General features: G+C 49.3%; 10 protein-coding genes across 10 annotated transcripts; 5 read left to right on the forward strand and 5 right to left on the reverse strand.

Moving 5' to 3' along the window:
* Positions 1 to 150: 150 nt before the first annotated feature.
* Positions 151 to 2055, forward strand: N7516_003253 (fungal specific transcription factor domain-containing protein; the record flags this gene model as incomplete). The annotated part of the gene is made up of 4 exons (XM_057215973.1): positions 151 to 164; positions 331 to 847; positions 903 to 1238; positions 1297 to 2055. 4 exons carry the CDS (start codon positions 151 to 153, stop codon positions 2053 to 2055), a joined length of 1626 nt encoding a protein of 541 aa, XP_057077856.1.
* An 11-nt stretch (positions 2056 to 2066) lies between these two features.
* On the reverse strand, positions 2067 to 3377 carry N7516_003254 (Peptidase C45 acyl-coenzyme A:6-aminopenicillanic acid acyl-transferase; the record flags this gene model as incomplete). Its single annotated transcript, XM_057215974.1, has 2 exons — positions 2067 to 3189; positions 3238 to 3377. The coding sequence occupies 2 exons, from the start codon at positions 3375 to 3377 to the stop codon at positions 2067 to 2069; spliced, it is 1263 nt and encodes a 420-aa protein (XP_057077857.1).
* A 440-nt stretch (positions 3378 to 3817) lies between these two features.
* N7516_003255 (uncharacterized protein) lies at positions 3818 to 5813 on the forward strand (the record flags this gene model as incomplete). Its single annotated transcript, XM_057215975.1, has 10 exons — positions 3818 to 3988; positions 4048 to 4128; positions 4183 to 4232; positions 4351 to 4744; positions 4795 to 4932; positions 4987 to 5087; positions 5140 to 5231; positions 5279 to 5412; positions 5474 to 5616; positions 5666 to 5813. The coding sequence occupies 10 exons, from the start codon at positions 3818 to 3820 to the stop codon at positions 5811 to 5813; spliced, it is 1452 nt and encodes a 483-aa protein (XP_057077858.1).
* Positions 5814 to 7942: 2129 nt separating this feature from the next.
* On the reverse strand, positions 7943 to 11505 carry N7516_003256 (uncharacterized protein; the record flags this gene model as incomplete). The annotated part of the gene is made up of 5 exons (XM_057215976.1): positions 7943 to 8941; positions 9013 to 10226; positions 10285 to 10440; positions 10682 to 10979; positions 11497 to 11505. The coding sequence occupies 5 exons, from the start codon at positions 11503 to 11505 to the stop codon at positions 7943 to 7945; spliced, it is 2676 nt and encodes an 891-aa protein (XP_057077859.1).
* A 1082-nt stretch (positions 11506 to 12587) lies between these two features.
* tim9 (protein transporter TIM9) lies at positions 12588 to 13088 on the forward strand (the record flags this gene model as incomplete). The annotated part of the gene is made up of 3 exons (XM_057215977.1): positions 12588 to 12595; positions 12699 to 12768; positions 12894 to 13088. The coding sequence occupies 3 exons, from the start codon at positions 12588 to 12590 to the stop codon at positions 13086 to 13088; spliced, it is 273 nt and encodes a 90-aa protein (XP_057077860.1).
* A 1132-nt stretch (positions 13089 to 14220) lies between these two features.
* N7516_003258 (bifunctional alcohol dehydrogenase/S-(hydroxymethyl)glutathione dehydrogenase) lies at positions 14221 to 15719 on the forward strand (the record flags this gene model as incomplete). Its single annotated transcript, XM_057215978.1, has 6 exons — positions 14221 to 14241; positions 14306 to 14320; positions 14405 to 14518; positions 14640 to 14752; positions 14802 to 15439; positions 15505 to 15719. The coding sequence occupies 6 exons, from the start codon at positions 14221 to 14223 to the stop codon at positions 15717 to 15719; spliced, it is 1116 nt and encodes a 371-aa protein (XP_057077861.1).
* An 881-nt stretch (positions 15720 to 16600) lies between these two features.
* Positions 16601 to 17698, forward strand: N7516_003259 (putative 1-aminocyclopropane-1-carboxylate deaminase; the record flags this gene model as incomplete). The annotated part of the gene is made up of 1 exon (XM_057215979.1): positions 16601 to 17698. One exon carries the CDS (start codon positions 16601 to 16603, stop codon positions 17696 to 17698), a length of 1098 nt encoding a protein of 365 aa, XP_057077862.1.
* Positions 17699 to 17869: 171 nt separating this feature from the next.
* On the reverse strand, positions 17870 to 19471 carry N7516_003260 (inositol-3-phosphate synthase INO1; the record flags this gene model as incomplete). Its single annotated transcript, XM_057215980.1, has 1 exon — positions 17870 to 19471. One exon carries the CDS (start codon positions 19469 to 19471, stop codon positions 17870 to 17872), a length of 1602 nt encoding a protein of 533 aa, XP_057077863.1.
* A 706-nt stretch (positions 19472 to 20177) lies between these two features.
* N7516_003261 (uncharacterized protein) lies at positions 20178 to 20626 on the reverse strand (the record flags this gene model as incomplete). The annotated part of the gene is made up of 3 exons (XM_057215981.1): positions 20178 to 20298; positions 20392 to 20507; positions 20603 to 20626. 3 exons carry the CDS (start codon positions 20624 to 20626, stop codon positions 20178 to 20180), a joined length of 261 nt encoding a protein of 86 aa, XP_057077864.1.
* A 316-nt stretch (positions 20627 to 20942) lies between these two features.
* N7516_003262 (uncharacterized protein) lies at positions 20943 to 22544 on the reverse strand (the record flags this gene model as incomplete). The annotated part of the gene is made up of 2 exons (XM_057215982.1): positions 20943 to 21604; positions 21656 to 22544. The coding sequence occupies 2 exons, from the start codon at positions 22542 to 22544 to the stop codon at positions 20943 to 20945; spliced, it is 1551 nt and encodes a 516-aa protein (XP_057077865.1).
* Positions 22545 to 22765: the final 221 nt, after the last annotated feature.

Raw genomic sequence — 22765 nt, forward strand, 5'->3', positions numbered from 1 at the left:
CTCCCCGCTAGATCACCTCATCTTGTTGATGCCACCACATCGGAGAACCCGGGCATCTATTGCCTGCGAGCGCTGCAAGCGCCGTAAGACAAAGGCAAGTACATGATGATGCTTTCAAACAGCGACAATTACTGACAACAACATAGTGTAATGGGGAGCTCCCCGTATGTTCAGCCTGTGAGCGTTCAGGATCCCGTATGCTTTCAAAATCTATAAAATGAGAATCAATGTGGAGAGTCTAAGAAACCCAGATTGTACATGGCCAACATTGCCTGGACTTAAAGCCCTCCAAACCACAGAGCACTCGCAACTGGTACAACATGCTAGCAGACTAGAAAGACAAGTCGCCGAGCTACAGAACCGACTCCAGTCCCAGAGGAATGAAAGCTGCACCCATGAAGTTGCCGCACATTCCATCTCGCCGGTCGACTACCATGGCGAGCTATCGACGGATGTTGTGCTTTTGAGTATGAAGGCCGCTGCCGAGCCGTCATTTATCGGTGCAACATCGGGTTTCTCGCTCTCTAGGCTCGTGGAGGGAATCTTGTCTGAGTCCATGTTAACCGAAAGGGTTAGAGGAGATGACACAACTGTGTCTGATCAGACACCAATGCAAGAGCAGTCCGTGGCCACAGACCAAGAGGATGTGTTGATCGATACGTTTTTTAAACGAGTGCACCCTCGATATCCATTTCTTGACGAGGTTTGTCTTCAGGATTTATTCCGTCAGACATTTCGAGACGAAGATCATAATTCCCCCAATCTCTTCTTACTGTACATGGTTTACGCTATTGCTGCGAGGACCATTCAGCTGCATCCTGAGATGCGCCCATGTACAAGACCAGAGGTATGTCACATCACAGGATCTCAAGAAAATGTATTCAATTCTAGAACCCATCTAGACATACTTTACACGCGCCCTTCGCCATATCGACTCTGCTCTAGCGAGCCAGAGCCTGCAACGGGTCCAAGCCCTCCTATTAATTGCCCTCTATCTTCTACGAACCCCCAGTAACGTGTCAAATCTTGGAAGTTGGCACATTATTGGGCTTGCCATCAGACATGCGGTCGAGATGGGTCTTCACCGCAATCTTCGTGATTCTCGGGCGCGACAATTGAATAAAGATGACCTGAACCTGCGTAATCGTGTCTTTTGGAGTGCGTACATTTTGGATCGAGCGGTCTCATTGACCCTTGGCAGACCATTCGCCCTAGCAGAACATGAGATTGACGTTCCGGTAATTTCCATTTGATTTCGAACGGGTATGATGCCGCTGAATACTTATCAACGAACAGGTACATGACTCGCCCAAATACCAATCATTCACCCATATGTGCCATTTACGACGGCTGGAAAGTCGCATACACCGTGAAATATTTGGAGCCGACGTGCATGAAGCTTCCGACGAAAAGATCGACTGTTTCCGGTATGAGCTCGATGCTTGGCAACTCGCTGTCCCGGTCCCGATAGATGCCTCATTCGTTCTCCCCGGTTACTCGCTGTACGATACAAGGGAATTCTTCGACATTCAATACAGCAAGGCACTGCGTATGCTCCTTCAGCGGCGTATCACTACACCAAAGAAGGAGGCAGAAGGGGAGGATTCAAAGACAGCAGAGTATATCGCACTGAGTGCTCGAGCATCTGGGGACATCTGCCAACATTACAAAGTTCTCCATCAACGAAGCCCGTTGGGTTGGAATCTTCTGGCTCTACATTCCATATTTACGGCTGGTCTAACCCTCCTATACTCCAGCTGGACTAGGAAGGACAGGCCCGACCTCGTCGCCTTGGAAGACATCCGAGCCTGTTCGAGTGTTCTGTTTGCCATTTCAGAGCAATGGCCGTCGACAAAACGGTTTAGGGACATTTTTGAAACCCTCGCGCGGGAGATGACGGATATTTTGAAACGCAACCAACCTCCGGATTGGAACGCATTGTTTCCCGTCGATACGAACACGTTCGGGGGCGAGGGCTTCTGGTCGATTTTTGATGATTTAGTGGAAGATGATTACATTCGCGATCAGTTTAGGCTTGAGGAAATGATGGGCTAATCTAGATTCTTTCATCGCAATTTGAAATCTTGAAATGTTCCCTCGCACGGGCAACCTTTACACACTTGCACTGTGCGTTTAGACAGATTATAAACGACACAACAGACAGTCGACGTGGGCCCAGAATATGGCCCGGAGTTCTCCTCTTTGGAACTTTTTGCTTCAACATGCTCACATAGACTATGCGGATAACCTGCATGGTCCTTGAATGCTGACACAATATCCTCTTCGATCAAATTCTCCTTTTGTGCCTGTTTGCGCAGACCTGCTTCGAGTCGATCACCCCGATACCATGAGCTCCCACCGAGGTATGTATCAGCAATTTGCGTTTGTGACAGGAAAGGGCCAGTCTGGAAGTTGTTACTGTGCACGAGGTACGGCTTTTCCGAACCCGACGAAATGACGGATCTGAAGATCGTCTGCGGTGTCACTTCCAGACATATGCCAATATCGTCGGCAGACGAGACCATTATATTAAACGCGACGTGACGCGGGGTTTGGGCGATGCGCTTCAGTCCGGCTGAGTAGTTAGACTGCTCAAGGAAAAGCCGTCTCAATGCCCCGGAAGGGGGAATAGGGATTGATAAATCGGGAACTAGATCCATATTGCTCTGTAGGGAATTTGCTGTGAGGCCTAGCCCGGCGCTGTTGCACCCCGAGCGACCCAGCTGACCTGCCTCTGTGACAAGGAACATTGACGGGATGTTTTCGGAGGGATCAGGATGAATCTCAAGATAGATAATGGCGTCTTCGGTGACAAGTCGGTGAGACATATCCCAGTTCTGCGCAGTGAAGACTTCCCGGCTCCTTGTCGCAGGGGCGAGGATGATTGCAGAGGTGCATTCTTCTGCAATCTCGACCTGCTGTTCATCACCGACGGCCTTTTCCTCGGTGGGAGGATTCTTCTCGGTGGGTTCAGCTGCCTCAGCTGCCTTGTGCTCTTCTACGGCGGGAGTTTCGGGGACAGGCTCGAACTTCACATGCGAGAGGTCATATCGCGCATTCAACATGACGATGTCTTCAACTGTAACACCAGCGCCAGCGGCAACACCACGCATCTCTTCCCATCCCGATGGCCAGTAACGTTGCAAGCCAGGAATATAACAGTTTTGAATAACTCTCGAAACCGAAGACCTAGAAATCAGCATCCTTCATCACATTTTTGGGATCAAAGTGACCTACCATGGTCCTAGTTTGCCCGGCTGCTTATAGTATGTGACATTGAGCTGGATCTTGTCCTTTGTTTGCTCGCCATAGGAGAATCCGCGGTCATAGGGCAACCCCTTGACTACCACATGCTGATAATACGGTTGGACGGACATCTTCTCAGTGGAATTGGAGTATCCCTCTTACAGGTCTACCAGATAGTCAATCGGCTATAGAAGAGACTTATTCAGAAGATTAGCGGTTCCTTATGAACTCTTTACTTCGGCAGTCTCCCGACTTCCCGAATGGTTAGGGTAAGGCTATGTCGGAGATATCGGTTGCTGCCGAGACATCGGTAGTAACCGACGCCTTAACTCCCGGCTATGAACCCCCGTCACATCTCTAGTATCATGACTATCATTACCCCAGGTCAGGTGAAGGAGCGGCATTGATAAGAGAGTAAGAAAATACTGCGGGGAATATCGCTAGGTCCAAGTGGCTGCAATGAGAATCGTGGAGTACTTATTCTACTTCGGTCGCCAGAACCATATGCCCCTTTGACTACAAACAAAAGCACTCTTTGGAGTGTCCCCCAAAATCTAAACAGACTGCAAAAATGGGAGAACACGAGATACAGGCGACTACCGTCCCCCAAGGGGAGAAGACTATGCGTGACAAGGGATGCGACGATGCCGCAGAGATGTTCAACGGCGACCTTGTGCTGGAGTACAGCGAAAGAGAAGAGAGTATTGTCCGCTGGAAGCTTGATCTATCGCTCGTCCCTATGGTAAGAATCAATCTCCGAAAGCCTGTTGTCAATTCACATGCTTCATACTAAGTGTGTAGATGCTCATCAGTTATCTACTCTCTTTTGTCGACAAAGGGATCTTGTCGACAGCCGCAGTTTATGGGCTCCGAACTGACTTGGTAAGGACATATCCATTCCAAGGCTCATGTCTGTCCTCAAACTAACGGTTCTAGCGCCTTGAAGGTCAACAGTACAGCTGGTCCAACTCGATATTCTACTTCGGGTATGTTACTCAACCCCCATTCCCACCTATTCCCGGGTCTAATGTAACCACAGATTCTTGATCTGGCAGTACCCCAACTCTATCTTCATGCAGCGACTACCTATCGGCCGCTGGATAGGAAGTATGGTATTCCTCTGGGGGGGTGTGTCGCGGCTACAGCGGGGGTCACCAACTTTGCTACGCTGGCCGTCGCCCGGTTCTTCCTGGGCGTCTTCGAGGCATCCAACAACCCCGTGTTTACCCTCCTAGTCAGCCAGTACTATACCACACAGGAGCATGCATTGAGGGCGTGTTTATGGTGGGCTGGTGGTCCGATTGCAGCATTTATCGGTGACGGCGTATCGAACGGAATCGGCCATTTCCATGGCGCGTTGGGCAGATGGCAATATCTTTACCTGATCTTCGGTCCCATCACCATGGTCTGGGGGATATTTCTCTTTTTCGCCATGCCTTCCTCTCCAATGACTGCGTGGTTTTTGACCCCACGCGAAAGGCAGATCGCGGTTGTCAGGGTAGGTTTCATTCCCACACCAAGTAAGGATTTAGTTAATGTATCCATTAGGTATTGCAAAACCATACCGGAATGAAGAATCGGCAGTATAAAAAATACCAGGTCATCGAATGCTTCCGCGACCCCCAGGTGTTGATGCTCTTTGCCATTGTTTTCCTTCAATGTATTCCCGGTGGCGGATTGACTGCTGTGAGTGGACAATACTACACTCGACGCATGACTTCGGTATCTGACTTTTTTTAGTTCAACAAAATCATCCTCACAGGCCTTGGCTACTCAAGCGTCGAATCGACAGTGGTTGCTATGCCCGAACATGCGATTCAGCTTGTCTCAGTACTACTTGCGTATGTTCCTTTCCAGCTTTAACTTCAAGTGGCTCTATATCTAACAAATTAGTGGCGGAATCTGTTCCTATATCGGCAAAGGACGATGCATCGCGATGATTTTGAGTAATATTTGCGTACTGGTTGGGAGTGTCCTCCTCTACAGTGAGTAACCACAACCCTCATCCTCTTAATAATATTAATAGTTGCAGCCCTTCCCGCCGAAAGAAAAATGTCGCGTCTGGGCGCCGTTTACTCGCTCCTCACATGTACTGTTTCATACATCATGTGCATGTCAATGATCTCATCCAACGTCGCTGGATTCACCAAGAAGATGACAGCAAGTGTAAGCATACCTGCACATTCCTATCCTACAAGAAACAATGTTGACTGAAGATGGTATATAGGTCATGATCTTTGTTGGTTATTGTGTTGGTCAAATCATTACGCCGCAGTTCTTCATCTCTTCCGAAGCACCAACATATCCCACGGGCTTCCGTGCATATTTCGTCACCGCGTCGATGATGATTGTCATTCAAGCCGCTTTGATGTAAGTGTCCATTTCAAATCCAGAGACTGTCAGGTTCTAATTTTTGCAGGATGTATTACCTAAATGAGAATCGACGACGCGATAGACGTAGCGAAGCAACGGTTATCACAGACGAGGGTAACCAACATCATATCTTAGAGACTGATTTGATGGATTTGACAGATCGGGAACAGCCCAACTTCCGATATACTTGGTGATGGAGTTGGTGGAGTGGTATCATGTGCTTAAGCACTGGTATAGGAGGGTTTATGTCGGGACAGTCCTTACATGACGCAGAAAGAGAAGTCACAGACCTTCAATTTATAATTCATATTTAGTGAACATTCACATTTATCTGGATGCTATCGTAGACTATCCAAATCTCAAATGAATGAGAGGTGGCTTATAATCAGGATAATAATTCATAGCAAGGCTTAGTCAAATATATATATATGCCTATAACTACATACTGGTATCTCCTAGAGTCTCCTCTGCTCCTTCCTTATTTCACTCTTTCCCTTAATCTTTTCCCCCTCTCTCTTCTTTCTTCTTCTCCTCTCCCTTCTCTCTCATCTCTTCTTTCACTCTTCTTTCAATCGCCTGTTCTCGCTCTCAAGTTTCATCCGGTTGACCTCATAAGGTAAAGATGACTTATTACTCCAAACCTTATCCGAAAGTTATATACTAGTTTCGGACGCCGGCACCTTCTATCCTCGAGGATTCCCTTTCGGAAAACCTTACGTTGGCCTCGAAGACTATGCATTCAGAAATGTCTGATGACTCGGAGTACCTAGAAGTCAAGCACTCAGACGCCGAGTGCTTCGAGGTGCTGCCCGACGACACAGTCGAAGCCATCGGGTCGACGGAGAGTGCTGTCCGGAAGATTATCAGAGAAAAAAAAAAAAAAGAAAAACAACCGACGTGGTGAAATATATACGTTTCACAAACGTCCCACCAGCTATTGCGGATAAGTTTTCTCTACGCAGTGCTCGGCAGATATTTAATCCCAGCACTCGATATATGATCATAAAGCTCTTCACTGGGGCCCATGAAATAGCTTCACGCGGCCTAGACAGTGAAGTGCAAAGTGAGATATATAATATGGGGCTACACAAGTCGATCCGCCTGTTAAGGTCCACAACCATCCAAGGTGTGTTTTGCAGAAAGGAGGCCGACGCGGCGTATAGCCCTACGGGACCTATTCCAGGTCAACCTATTCCAGGCCGCAATCCAAAATGGCCTACCGTTATGCTCTAAGTGGGAGTATTAGAGTCATATCGAAAGCTACAGGCAGATGCAGAATGGTGGCTCACGAACTCGAGGGGCGATGTGAACTAGAGTGCCTTTAATATATCTTTAGAACATTCAGAGCAAGCAGTTATAACTTATACCTATCTGACGGCGTTGAGTATCACGTAGTTAAAAGTAATTATCCTCACCAGCGCAAGGGGGTATCACTGGCCATTTCATGGTTGTGATATTCCTGCTTAGTCGGTCGTAGGGATAGCCTCCAGGGCTAGATGGTGCTTCGCTGACTTGTCAGTGAACTCGCAACCACAACAGCATCCCCCTGTCTTTCATACGACAACATTACCCTCACCCTCAAAGATGGACGACAGAAAGGATGGCTTCTTTCTCGGCGAGTTTCCAACTGTTAAATACCATCGGTACGATGAATTGACGAATTCTCCAGGATTTCCCCGGGGCGGCATTTCGGCCACGGACACACACCCTACACCTATACAGAATAGAAGAAGCGAAAGAAATCTTGAAAAAGCATCACTATTTTTCTCGTCGGGTTTATAACAATAACACCGGACCGATTTGGCAAGCTGAACCTAAGAATAGGACGAGATCGGGAAAAAACACGAAAAGAAAGATCAAGACAGACCAGCTGCAATCGCAGAGACGTACATTCATTCCACATGGCAACGTGATCAACTGAGAATCCCCAAACAGGCTAATAATATGAAGAGAGCCTCGGACCATTGCGAGGAGATGGGGGTGGGTGAGAGCAACGGAATAAAGAATACATGGGGGTCATTCAAAGGGAACTCGGGATGACAACACGTCATCCAATAGACAGCAAATGGAGGAGAGACAGCAACAAGAGCACGAATACGAGGGCAAAGCCCATTATTCATCACGAACTAAATTAAAGATGAGAGAAACAACTTCATCTAACGCCTCAGGTGACGCCAATGCTCCGCGAATAAGCCATCCCTCTCAAATCGTCAAACAAATCCCACACAACTGAATAGAAGATAAAAGGTGCAATCCAAGTAAGAGCAATAATGATAATAATAGAAGCGGAAGAATGGAAACACCTTGTAACAGTTTAAAGACATCAAACAGCTGAGGTGGAGGGTCCCGCGGTCTCTTTCAGGATTTCAGGGGACACTGTTGGCTCTGGTGCCAACACGGACTCGGTAGCGGGCAGCTGAACAGACTCCTTCTGTTCAGCGACAGGCACAGTTGCAGTCGCCTCGGGGCTATGCGGCTCTTCGGGGATAGATGGGGGAAGACCAGCGCCAGGCAAGGGAGACACGGGCGAACGCATATGCTCTTCCTTGGGCTGTTCGCGTGGTACTTCAACTGAGAGAGAGTTGCCATTTGTCGGCTCCGTAGCAATGGGAGCAAGAGGCTGGTTGGTGAGGGAAGGGTCATGCTCTGACCTGGTGGGGCTCTTTGTGCGCTCACGATCATCCTTAACACCATCCCGAACCTGAGCAACCTTGGCCTTGAACTTTCCGAACAAACTCTTCTTCTCGGGCTCTGATCCTATGGAGGAAGTGGTGCCTTGAATGCCAGCATCCAAGCTCAGTGGGTGATTGGAGAGGTCTGTGTTTTGATGGTGACCGCTACCGAATGAACTGGTGCTTTGCTCAGCTCGGGGATTCGTCGCTACTAGGGGTGGAGACGCGAAACCTAGTCCGACTTGTTCGCCGGTGTGTTTGGACGACCGATGGAACCGCCAACTACGACGATTTTCGTGGCGAGCGACATCTTCAGGCTGATCCATATCAGACTGATCAGTGAATGATGAACGTGAGTTCATGGAGGGTGTGCGCGACCTGTGAGGTCGCAAAGAGTGGTCAGTGTGAGGTTGCGAAGTACCATCTGCGGGAGCCGGGCTCGAGTCGAAAGGGTTCTCTCGGTTGCCGAGCGTGGCAGAGGTTGGTGGTCTCGGAGTGGTGTCACCAACAGCAGCTTCCACAGATCGGTTTTCGTTCTTAGGTTCAAGATCCGCACTAGGATCTGCACTCGAGGCATGGAGTGAATTAGCCGAGCTTTGTGCGCTCATGCTTGCACTACCGGGAATGCGCTTTTTTTTCAAGCGATTCGGCTGCCGAGGTTCTCTCAGTTCACCATCATTGGGCGGTGATTTCGTGAAAAAGTTTGAGAGTTTGCGCTCACGGCTCGGGGTGACATGTGGGGATAGAGCGACCGGGGGGAGGTGACCGTGGTGTTGATATTTTCATGCGGCCTGGCAATTTCGCTGAGGCTAAGACGTTCAGCAGTGGCCGGAGGCAATGGGCCATGGGTTGACGTATGCACATAGACGTTGCCTGGAGTCAACGAGGCGGCCGATTTACTAGGGGTTCGCTGCTCAGGACATTGCTCGGGTGTCTGCTCAGGGACTGGTTGAGGGGCCGGATGAGAGACCGACTCAGGGATCGGCGCAGGCTGCTCGGGCTCTTCGCGCACTGAGGGTGTTCGACTAGTTGATCGAGAACTCTGATGAGAAACAGATAGGCCGGAAGGATTGTTCGATCCAGTGTCGTTGGCTCGTGCATAACGGGCAGAGGCCAAGACGGGACCCATCTTTGAGGGCAGAGTGTTGCTTCGGTGGACACCACCACCGCCGCCGGTGGCTGAGGTGGGAGTTACGGGGCTTTGAGCGTTGTTAGAATGGCGCGAGTTGCGCGATGAAACGGAGACATTTCGTCGGATACTGTCCAACTTGCGATGGCCATCCGTGTTCGCACTAGCGTTGGATACCGATCGTCGAACGGTCGGGTGAGCTGCGGGTCGTGGAATTCCAGCCTCAACCTCTTTCATGGTCTGCTCATCGGCAGCCGTGCCACTCATTCCGAACAGGAAGTGATCCTGATTCTCGATCAAGAAGATCAACACATCCTGACTCAACTTGTATTCCTCCGGTGACATATCATGCTGGGGGTGAGACAGCATGCCTGGTTGAAAGATCGCAGACAGATTGGCAGACGGCATGCGATTCTGATCGGACTTTGAGGCGAAAACCGCGAGAAGATCGAGGATATAGAGGAGCAGCTGCTTGTTCAATGGGGGCAGCTCGATGATGAGGTTCTGGTACGTCTCGACAGCCTTTGCGTGGTCGAACTTATCGGCATCGTTTGTGTCCTTGCCTTCTAGGACTTGTCGCTGGTAGATACGCAGAGGTTCACGGAAGCGCTCATAAAACTCCAATGGCACGATGGGTTCGGGAAGCTGGTTCAGGTATCGGCGAAGTACATTTGCTGCATCATGGACGGTGTATCCGGACCAGTCGAGTCCTTTGCCATATCGCTCGGGGGAATCGAAGACCTCCTGCAAGTCTTTAATACGTTTGGCTGATCCGTTAAGACGGAAGATGCCCTCCACATCCGTTGCTATTCAAAAAAAAAAGGTCAGCGACAACTCATCGAGTATAGTAAGGTGAATGCTAACCTTTTTCTTTTAGAAAAACTCCACATTTTGCAACAACAATAGGCACGTATCCATAAATGAAGCTCTCGCCATGGTCGTTGGTTAATGAGATTGCCACATTGGCATACTTGATGCTGACATTGAGCGGGATCCCGAAGATGCCGCGGGGTGCCTCTTCTGCGACAAACGGGTTAGCATACCAGTTCGAGAAACAACGAGGAACCCAAGCAAATGAACCGAAGAGCGAGCAAAGTCCCCAGCTCCAACTTGGTGAACTGCAGCAATCATCTCTTGTGCGACAAGGGCAGTATATACCCCGAGGCTCAGGGGGATGCGAACCGCCGCGAGCCGGAGCGCTCCAGGAAACATTTACGCGGTCGCCTGTTTTCTTATATCGCATTCACCAAACATGGCTTACCTTTCAATTCGTCTTTTCTGGTGCTTCGTTTGAACTGTTTCCACCATGAAGCTAAATCTCGCTTCGATGGCGGGGAGTTGGAGCCGACCGGATCGGGTGAGGTGGGGAGAGGGTGGACGGGGTCAGCGCCCGGGTGCGACTTGCCGACCGTCACCATGGCGAGTCCGGAGGGCGACTCGAGATGGAATCGAAGGTACTGAGAAGCGGAGAGGCGCAGAGAAGTGGGTGTGTCGATCGAGGGATTCGGGAAAGTTGAAGGGGGCCCTGCGTCACCGCCCTCGTGTGGGAAATCCTGGGGCTGGGCCCAAAATAGCACAGGTACAGTTTCCGAGGCGAAGCAATAGCAGAGATGGGATTCGAGAACAAGAAACTGAGAACAAAGAGGATGGGAAGAAAAGGAGGGAAAGGATGTAAGTTGTGTGAGTCTGATGGATGAAGGGATGCGAAAGGGCTAAAAGGTCAGGGTTTCGAAAGGGTCAATGAGTTCGGGGGGGGAGGGGGCACGAGCCAAGAGCCGAACACATATGACAGAGATTATTATCTGGGTTTGGTGACTTGGGTATTCCAATGTTAAGGGGAAGTTTCTTTCTGAGAACATGAGACTATGAATAGCACAATTTAGAGACCCAAGGTTCCCGGAACAAGTTAAAGATGGGTCAGGGTCGCCTGTCATATAGATTAAATTGGATCAATGTACGGAGTACAGGTACACAATGCTACAGGGGGGAGGATTTTGTATTGGGATATCTCATTTGCTACATGAACCTGCCTATAGTTAACTAAGTTAACTACCGAGTACAATGTAGATCTCATACTAGCCACATTTTTGGAATTTCTAGAATTTGAGGAAAAGAGGAAAATGTGAAGAACTGCCCCGCCTAGGAGTAACTGCGATAGTCTGGAACCAACGGGTCCTGGATTGTCTGGAACGTGTCTGGACCCCTTTAGGGCATTTTAGGGGCATTTTAGGGGCTTTTTTTTGGAGATCAGTCGCTTATATCGGGTTTCATATCTTCCGGACCAGGTACCAATTTTGATTTTGATTTTTGGTTCTTCAAATCACTTGGCTTTGGGTTAACTCCTGACCAATGGAGTTGATGAAGTATACAGATTCCAAGGTTATCTATTCAGTTGGAGCATATACATTGCCACTTGGTCCATTGCCGGAAAATATGTCTCGGGTACAGGGTAGATCGTCTCTCGAAAGATGTAAGGATATCCTATTAACTTTTGCGTCTTTGGCAATATTTCAATCCTTTGTAGAGCCCCATTTTGGGACTCATGTTCTACATGTAGGTTTGGACATCTCATATGTCCTCTATATTGGTCAAAAGTGTAAATAACATGATTTTAAAGAAGGATTTTTTAGGCCTAGTCTGTAGCTTTCCATCCATGGACACAAAGCCGCTTAACTACACATAAAAAGTCAGTGAGGTGGTATTCGCTGTCCATAGCGTCATGAAGTGAGGTTGAAGAAATATTGGTGACGTTAATATATCACGTGGATAAGTTATTCTGACTTTGGAATGTTTCTCCGATCCTAAATAAGTTTCTCCGATTGATCGGATAAACCTCCTGCGGGATAGTCCGGAGTAGGTAGAGCTAATAAAGCATCAGTACAATACACTTGTCTATCTGATGCCATTATCACTATGGAATTTGAATCCTCATTGTCCAAGATATTATATGAACTAAAAGTGTATCAAATTAAAGGTCATATGGACTATATAACTAACAAACCCGCGATGTTGATGATGTGGTGGCCTGGTGGCTAAGGCACTCAGTCGCGTGGGCTAATATTTCTCCGGCACCCGAGAAGCTCAGAACCAGCGGAGCTGGCAGCTGGCAGGAGACTTGTGGAAAGCATCTTACCATCAAAACATCTTGATATCATTCATCTATCACAATGGACGGGTAAGTACCTTATTTGAACCTTTTTTAACTTCCCTGCCGTGTTTTCTATCCCATTGTTCCTCTGGATGATTCTCTGAGCAAACCGCTAATACTCAAGTCACAGACTTAACGCATCGGAACAGCGCGAGTTCACTTCCCGCATGGAGCGGAAGCAGATGAAGGAGTTCATGACTGTATGTGTCTCCTAACTTCCCCATCGATGATTCAACTTTACGCTTATCCCCTTACCCGTGATCCCGTGTTTACCATCAACCATCTGTCGTCTGCTATGGTCAAGATCTAACATCCTTTCTTCCAGATGTACTCCAAGATGGTCCAGCGCTGCTTCGATGACTGTGTCAATGACTTCACCACCAAGTCTCTCATCAACCGCGAGGAGACTTGCATCATGCGTTGTGTTGACAAGAACCTCAAGAGCTCCGCCCGGTTGAACGAGCGCTTCCAGGAGCAGAACGCTGCCATGATGCAGAGCGGCTCCATGGGAGGCAACTAAGGGTCTGTTTTGATAATAAGAAACATATTGTCGATGGCTATTTTCTGTTTTGGCATGCATTCGACGAATTGGGTGATTGGCGAGGCGGCTCCATCGACCCGGTTGTCTCCGGTCCGACAGTGGCTTTACATGGAGGTTTAGAGGGATGACAGCGTGGTCGATGACCTATTGGCGAGGAAGCAGGCAGGATCGGCTCCTTTCCGTGTACCATAGTGACTAGCACGGGAGATATCTACCTCTCCTCTCCCGAGGCTCAAAATACAAAAGACTTAACCAAACCAAGGAAGATGTGACCATGTATGTTGAACAGGGTTGCAAAATAGAGCTTAGTTTGGATTATCTTTCTTCCCCATAAACTCGATATTTATCCCTTGCTATGCTCAAGCAACTTTGCGGTCATGAATCCGAGGGCGTGCATTCATTTTCCTTTTTGGGTGGGGGTGGGGGAGGGTTTGGCGTACAAACTTGGAGTTGAGGCCTGTCGGATATTTGCTACCGGTTATTAGTCCACTCGGCTTGCTTTCGATTCAACACTATATCTCACATTATCGGTACTGGGAGTTGCCGGATGATGGATATAAATGTTCCACGAATAATGAAGTTTTCTGAGGTTGGCGATATGCTGTTTTCATGCTGTTTTTGCCCTATCATTGTTAGTATGATCAAAATATGAGAGAATCAAGATGCATCAAGCACTCCACCTAGTTGATTATACCTCTATAGCTATATATAGTGCTTACCTTGTATAAGTGTACAATATAGATGAACATATAGGATATGTATCTCCCCATAAGACTTTCCCCGCGGAGCTCGGAAGCATTCCCGATCACGTATACAATATATTTCTATTTGAACGGGGGAAAATGGCTTATCTTGCTGGATTTCTCCAAGTGGGGGAGAATCTTAGAATTCTTGGAAATATCATATGAGGGGAGTTCTAAGCTGTCAGACATCTCCAACTTCTTGATGCTTTTATCTTTTCCCCCTCATACCCGGATCCACCCCCCACCCTTCAAAAGCCCGTCATTTTCCTCTTCTCTTCTTCTTCCACCATATTCTTGTGAGTGATTTTTCCCCCGGCATTTCTGGACTTTGCTAACAGTGTTTTAGTTTGGAGATCAACATATACACAATGGCTAGCACAGTAGGACAGGTAAATTACTATTCTCTCTCTTTTTTTTTAACTAAATAACTTGGCTGACTCCGGAAATCTACAGACAATCACTTGCAAGGTAAGCTCGATCCGACCACCCCGCACATATGACGTCGACCAGCACAGCTTTGTGATTTATGAAACAGTGCTGAACAATTGATAGGCTGCCATCGCCTGGGAGGCCGGCGCGCCTCTGTCCGTTGAGGACATCGAGGTTGCTCCCCCAAGGCTGGTGAGGTGCGCATTAAAATTCACCACACCGGTGTCTGCCATACCGGTAAGTCCCGCCATCAGCCCCGCCCTTTGCACGAAAAAAAAACAAACACAATACCGAGGAAACCCCGATCTATCATAACAATTATTGACATGCCTCAGATGCCTACACTCTTTCCGGCAAGGATCCCGAGGGTGCTTTCCCCGTTGTCCTCGGTCACGAGGGTGCCGGTATTGTCGAGTCCATCGGCGAGGGCGTGACCTCCGTTCAGGTCGGCGACTACGTCGTCGCTCTCTAGTACGTTTTCAGCTCCGATCTCGGCGTCACAATCGACTAACAATTGTAGCACTCCCGAATGCCGTGAATGCAAGTTCTGCAAGTCTGGCAAGACTAACCTCTGTGGTAAGATCCGTGCTACCCAGGGTAAGGGTGTTATGCCCGATGGTACCTCCCGCTTCAAGGCCCGCGGAAAGGACCTCCTGCACTTCATGGGTACCTCCACCTTCACACAGTACACCGTCGTTGCCGATATCTCGGTCGTCGCGGTCACTCCTAAGATTCCTACCGATCGATCTTGTCTGCTCGGTTGCGGTATCACCACCGGTTACGGTGCTGCTGTCGTGACTGCCAAGGTCGAGGAGGGCTCCAACGTCGCTGTCTTCGGTGTCGGCTGTGTCGGTCTGTCCGTTGTGCAGGGTGCCGTCAAGAACAAGGCCAGTATGATCATTGCCGTCGATGTCAACGACGGTAAAGAGGCCTGGGCTCGCAAGTTCGGCGCTACCCACTTCGTTAACCCCACCAAGCTCTCCGGAAAGACCATCCAGGAGCACCTTATTGAGATGACTGATGGCGGCTGTGATTACACCTTCGACTGCACTGGTAACGTTGGTGTCATGCGCGCTGCCCTCGAGGCCTGCCACAAGGGCTGGGGTGAGAGCATTGTCATCGGTGTCGCTGCTGCTGGTCAGGAGATCGCCACTCGCCGTAAGTTACCCCCCATCGTTCCTCGATATCCAATGTATATCCTCCTTGTCTAACACATGTCATAGCATTCCAACTCGTCACTGGTCGTGTCTGGAAGGGATGTGCCTTCGGTGGTATCAAGGGTCGCACACAACTTCCTGGTCTCGTCGACGACTACCTCAACGGCGAGCTCAAGGTGGACGAGTTCATCACTCACCGCCAGTCGCTGGACGGCATCAACACCGCCTTCGATCAGATGAAGGAGGGTGACTGCGTCCGTTGCGTCGTCGACATGCAGTAGATGCAATATTTTGCCGACAAAAATAACTGATGTGAAATATGACTTTTAATTATTTCTTGGATTCAAATATTTTCTCCGTAAAACAGTACAATTCATGCGGGGGCATGATCCTTTGTAGGGGTAAGGGTGCCATCAAGGTCCCCAGCCCCGCGGCACCTTGAGGGTGACCTCTGGAGATGTGTAAACAATGATATCAGCTCAATGGATTGTCAAAGGCAATGATATGCGTAAAGCTGTCGATCCAACGCAAATCTTAGGATCATACTAGATCAACACGACGGTGTCGTAGATCGATTAACAGATGATTCAAACCTCATAATCATAGCATTGGATCGCGGGTGAGGATGTCTGAGACTATTTTCTCTCTTCTTCTCTTTTGGGTTTCAAGGACTTCCAAACACAAACATAATCTCTTCCATCATATCAATCGCCGCGGAACATAATCAAAGATACCGCGCAGTCTATACTCTTACCGGCGAGTGTCCGAAACCCCTCCCATACCCGCACCAACGAGCTGTTGATAAACACTGCAAACTCGGTTTTACTTCGGTACAATGTGGCTGGCGCCCTATGATAGGCTATATACTGCCTGTATGCAGCGTGATTAAGGTGCCGATGGGTCTAAGAGGGGTAGCCTTCTGTTATCCTACTCCAACTCCGTTGGCCGCGGCGATGCCCGCGGCGGTACCTAGGAGAGGAGGGAGGGGGGGGAGTATATAGTCCACGATGAGAAGGTGTATTGAATCAACCTGTTCCAAATCTTCTCTACATTCCGTCTATCATTTCTACTTTACTTGTTTTATAAACTTCAGAACAAGTCCCTCCACCACCAAACCACCACAACCATACCACACCAACAACACCATACCCCCCAAACCACCATGTCATCCCCAAAGCCAACAGACCTAAACCCAGTCCCCCTACCAGCCCCCTTCTCCACAATCCCGCGAACCCCCCTCCTACTAGGCCCCTCACCAATCCACCCCCTCCCCCGCATAACCGACGATCTAGCCAAAAACAACCCCCACCCGCACGTAAGCATCTACGCGAAACGCGACGATCTAAACTCCGCCTACGCCTACGGCGGCAACAAAACCCGCAAACTCGAGTACCTACTCGCAGAAGCGCAAGCGCAAGGCTGCACGACGCTCGTCTCCATCGGCGGCGTGCAAAGCAACCACACGCGCCAAGTCGCCGCCGTCGCCGCGCGCTCCGGACTAAAAGCCCGTCTCGTGCAGGAGCACTGGGTCGACTGGACAGATCCCGGCTACGAGAGTACGGGCAATATCCAGCTGTCACGACTGATGGGCGCGGATGTGCGACTCGATCCGTCTGGATTCGGTATCGAGCATAAGAATACCGCTGCGGCGGTTGTTGAGCAGGCTAGCGGTGACGGGGAAAAGCCCTACTATATCCCTGCTGGTGCGTCGGATCATCCGCTTGGTGGTCTTGGGTTTGCGCGGTGGGCGTTTGAGGTTCGGCAGCAGGAGACGGAGATGGGGGTTTTCTTTGATACGGTTCTTGTTTGTGCTGTTACTGGGTCGACTTTTGCCGGGATGATTGCTGGGTTTAAGTTGTTGGAGAAGTTGTATCCTGAGGATAAGAAGAGGAAGGTTATTGGGATTGATGCTTCTGCGACGGTTGAGGCGACCAAGGCGCAGGTTTTGCGCATTGCGAAGAATACCGCTGCGAAGATTGGGCTTAGTGAGGGCGATATTACCGAGGAGGATATTATTCTTGATGAGCGGTACCATGCTGGTATTTATGGTGTTCCTGATCGTCAGACTTGGGATGCGATTGAATATGCGGCGAAGATGGAGGCGTTTATCACGGATCCAGTCTATGAGGGGAAGAGCTTTGCGGGTATGATGGATATGATCCGTCGTGGAGAGATCAAGGGTGGGAATATCTTGTATGCGCACCTCGGTGGGCAGTTGGCTTTGAATGCTTACTCCGAGCTTGGTCGGACCAACGAATAAACAGATGGATAGAGACATGCATGTATTTAGGGAATGGGAAGACACTTACATATAATCTACAGTTTTATGAATAGAATGTATGGTTGTAGCAATTTAGGTTTGTATTGTTAAACGAGTGACTGTAGTTGGCGCGTAAAGATGATTAAACTAGGGAAGCATGGACAACGTCCTTTAGAACAGCTTGTGCTCAAGGGTCATCTCCGACTCGGGCTGGAGACCAACGCAAGCACGGAAGATGTTGATAAGAGCGGAGCGCTGCTTGCCCAGGGCGTTGACGACCGGGGTACCGGGAGGGGTCAGGGGAGCCTTGAGCATGTAGCTGAGAATGCTGAGGACGCTGTGGAAGCCCTTGTAGTCTTCACCCTCGCTGTCAGACTGCCAGCTGATACGGGTCATCATCTCGGCGAGCACAATCAGATCAATGATCAGGGGCGCGGCCAGAAGCGAGTCCTCACAGATGTTGAACAAGCTGATGGTCTGGTGGCCACCCATGAAGATCTCGGCGTAGTACTCATCCAGAGCACGCTTGTTGTCACCGACAGCAGGCATGTACTTGATGACGACAGAGTGGTCGGGATGTTCATCCTTCTCGTAGAGAATGTGGTTGGCCGCGACCATGTCGTCCACAACGTTGGACTTGGAGATCTCCTTGGAGCGGAACTGCTTCTGGGAGCTCAGATTCTTGCCGTCATTGTTGCCCAAGTGGTTGTAGCTGGCAATGGAGGTGAGCTTGATACCAGCGTTGATCAGGAAGTCAACGAGGGCCGACTTCATCTTGGTCTGGCCAGACTTGAAGTCGTCACCGCCAATGAAAGCACGACGCTGCTCGGCCAACTGAAGGGCACCAGGAACAAAGGTGTTCTGGGGGGAGCCGTTGATGAACGGAGTGTCCTCGAGGATCGCGGCAACAGCGAACACAGTGGAAGGAGCAACCTCAAGGTGACCGGCCTTGATCGAGTTGATCAGGTTGTCGGCAGTGTCGTTGACACCGGGGATGATGTCGGCGTACCGCTCAGTGTTGGCAGTCCACATGATAATCACCTTATCCAAGCCGTTCTGGGCCTTGAAGTCGCGAATATCCTTCTGGATCCGCTCAACGTGAGCCCAGCAAGCCTTGTCACCCTCGATGACGTTGTCGGCACGGTCCTCCTGGTTGGCAGCGATGAAGTCCGGGTAGTAGATACTAGGCAGCGGCTTCATCTCGACCATCTCCTTGCGGACTTGGTTCTTGAGGGTGGGCTCCAGCACCTGAGCACGGTCCATGGACTCGGCGAGGTTCAGGCTGCTGATATCCCAACCGCCAATGGCCAGATCGTTAGGGTGGACCATGGGGAGCAGATCGTGGAAGGGGATGTTGATCTCCTCGCCGGTCTTAGCATCCGAGCCCAATTTGACAGTGGAGCCCATGACGATGGAACCGTAGTAGTTGGAGGTCTGCTTGCCATCGCGGGTCTCCCAGGAGAGGTTACGACGGTTGGCCAAGATACCAGCAGTCACGGTGGAACCATTGTTTCCACCCCAACCGACCAACATCATACCGACCTTGCCAACCTTGCGGTTGACCTTGAAGTTGTAGTTGGTGGCCTTGGGAGTGGCAACCAACTTGTTGTCCGGGGTGCGGGTGATCTCAGTAGTCTGATAGGCGTACTTCGACTTGATTTCGTCATCGGTATAGACGACATTGGGGGACTGGACAGTGAATTGGGACGATTCTTGGCGAACCGACCCGTTCAGCGCGCCATTGGCAGCATCCGAGCTAGCGTGAGGAGCCATTACGTTCACAGCGGGATGAATAGGCGAATTGATGATAGTGTGTGTAATAGCGTAGCTTTAACGGATAAAGGGTGCGCAGTCCGATGCTCCTCCACGGTTGGATGAGCGTCGGCCGTTGAACGGGTGGTGCCGCCTAGGGAGGAGTTAGCAATTGCATGTATGATCATGCCTCCTTATAGAGGCTTTATGGGGAAACTCACGAGTTAAGGCTTGTCGCGAAAATTGTGGCGGTTGTATGTGACCACTGTCTCGACGAGAAGTGATCTGACCTGCTGACAAGGTTTATACGAACCTAAAATAAACGGACGAGGAATACTGAGGATTGAGGATAAGAGGAAGAGAAAGAAGAGAGGAAGAGGAAGTGGCAGGAGGGCGACTTTATGTCACTCCGCCTGTCTCCGGGTCTGGTCCTCCGGTCCTCAGTCCCCCGGCTTCCCCCTTTTTTTTCTTATTTTTTCCTCTTTTAATTTCGAACTATTTGTTGGCATTAATCTTATTATTAGTTGTCATATTGTAATATCTCACCGTCTATTCTGGTGTAGCCGATACCGCAGTTACCATCTTTTCGGGGTTCCTGTATACAAGGTAGTTATAGACAGACTCTTTTTGTACATTTATTAACCAGTGCTAACTAGTTGATTAATATGTGCTAACCTTCTCAGGTACACACAGTTAATACATTATGATCAGCAACTTATACCTCAATTCATAAATCTCCAGTTTTCTTTTGTGCCGAAAACCGTCTGGGGCTCCGCTTCCGGCTGTTCTGTTTCCCTGGTGCCTGGCCCGTAGTTTCATTTCCGAATACGAGTTCCAGGTGACGTATCCTGTGTTATGTGTTCTGTGTTTTGTGATATCTGAATTATTAAATGAAGCAATGCAATTGCAATTGGAATTGCAGACTTACAGTATTAGCATACCCTATACTCTGATATACATCAGGCCACGAGCCCTCGGTTGGACCGTGCTGCACATCAGAGGGGTATGGGGCAGAATAGCGGTCAGCCCATCCCCTCAACGTGCCCTTGGCATTGTGCTTGAGATTTGGATGTTATTAGCTATTATTATTTATTATTCGAATGTTACAGAGTATATGAAAATGAAAGTACAAAGTAAATAAACTAAATAAACTAACATGTTAACCTTGGGAGCCATCTAAGGTAACCTCCAGGGACCTTACAATTTCCAAGGTTCCAATCCTAAAAGACTTACTTCAACCTACCAAGAAATTAACAATGACCGATGGGCCAAAACCGGCCTATGGACCTACATAGGATTTGGGCCATTTTTAAATTTATTTTGCTCATCTGTGTTGGCGCTGCGTTATACCTCTGCCAATGTTCACTTCTATTGGAATATATAATGTCTGCAATTCATGAGACATCCATAGTATTATTCCTAATTTTGTTGACCAAGTATTCCTGCAAATATCCCCCCCAGTCCCTATTTCCACAAACAAATAGTTATACTCTCAAACCTTCGGTGCTCCATTGTCTTTGTTCTCCAACGGACAATCTCCTTCGGGTTGGCGACCATCTAATTTCCGAGGCAACTGTTTGGCCACACGAACAGCGTCTAACCAACCCGTAGACATAATAAATACCTCATCTATATCCTCCAGCGACAGGCCTGCGGTTTCCGGATAGAACAGATAAATAATCGGTATCATCACAAAGTTCAGACACGCAAAGATGAGAAAGTACTTCCATCCAATGGCATTAAAGGCGATTGGAGTGACTTCAGCGATCAGAACACTCAGAGCCCAATATAGACTAGAGCCGATACCGTTGATGGTGGTACGCAGACTGAGAGGTGCCACTTCGGATGCGTAGAGAAATGGTATCCCCCCAAAACCAAGAACCATACTGAGGTGGAAGATGAAAATAAATACCGCAGCTGCGTGCATGGCTATAGTGTTCGTCGACTGAGAACTAAGCGCAGCCACGAGGAGCATGGCAGTTGTGTTGGCTGTCGCACTGGATAACCACAAAAAGCGACGACCAAACCTCTCTATGGTGTACACGCAGATAATGCCACCAATGACACCGCAAAACTGATAAATTACAGCCAGGATTCTTGATGTGGTCGAGTCAAGCTGGAGGTTTGTTTGGAAAATCGTCGTACCTGGTGGATCTATAAGCGAGGGACATCGGATGCGATCAAAAGATCAGTCAGTGTACGTACTGTAGAACGTGATAGAGTTGACACCGGTCAATTGTAACAAAATCAATCCTCCTGTCGCAAGAGATGCGCGATGAAAGATTCTTTGATGTCCCATTTGGAAGATTTGGCGCAGAGTGCCTTTACCAGCGATAGCTAACGAGGACTCCACATCCAGTATCTCCTTATTGACCACCTCGCTATGAATTTCGGCGTCTCTTAGAGCTGCGAATACCTCACGCGCAGCAGAGACCCGACCCTGCCGGACCAGCCAACGGGGTGACTCGGGCATTTGACAAGTGAACACAATCACAATTATGCAAAGTATGATAGGCAGACCAACTGGAACACGCCAACTTGCACTGTTGGGGACATACGACATCCCGAGATCGACGAGTAACCCCAGCGTAAGACCCGTAGCGGAAAAGATGCCTATGGTCGCAACATGCGCACCACGCCTGCCAGCGGGTGATATCTCAGATTGCCAGATAGGCGCAGTGGCTAGTTGGGCGCCAGTACCCAGACCTAGGATAACTCGTGAGACCACAAGCTGAGAAAAGGAAAAAGAACTAGCCATAAGGAAAGCCCCGATCATTTCCACCACTGACGCGAGGATGAGCGTTCGTCGACGACCCAGAAAATCACCCACCGCAATGCAGGCGATGGCTCCCAAGAAACCACCTACTGAATACAAGGCCACCACAGTACCGCGCAAAGTGGATTTGTAGTGCTTTTCTGAAGGTTGGGCGTTGCTCACGTCGATTTCGGGAAATTGGGCCTCGAACCAGGGCAGGGTGAGGACTCCCCCTAGTAATCCTTGGTTATAGCCCATTGACACGATCGCAGGCATAACCACGCCAAGGAGGGCTACATGGTTAAGGCGACTGCCCCGGAGGCCAAGAAAACGTGTCATTTAGCGTGTAAGGAAGGTTTGCAATAAAGTTGTACTAGGATGGTTTGATATTAACATGGACTTTGGTAGATGCACATTTTTTGAATTAATCAGAAATCCTGCAATTGTGTTGGGTGAACTCCGATCCTTGCATACTTGTTGTTTTATTGCATTCCAATCTCGGGCTCAGCCTCACAATAACCCACAATATTGGTTTAGAAGCTTAGCAAGGTGTTGATCAG

The sequence above is a fragment of the Penicillium verrucosum genome (assembly GCF_028828655.1).
Source record: "Penicillium verrucosum strain IBT 35672 chromosome Unknown utg000001l_segment0_segment0, whole genome shotgun sequence".
NCBI lineage: Eukaryota > Fungi > Ascomycota > Eurotiomycetes > Eurotiales > Aspergillaceae > Penicillium > Penicillium verrucosum.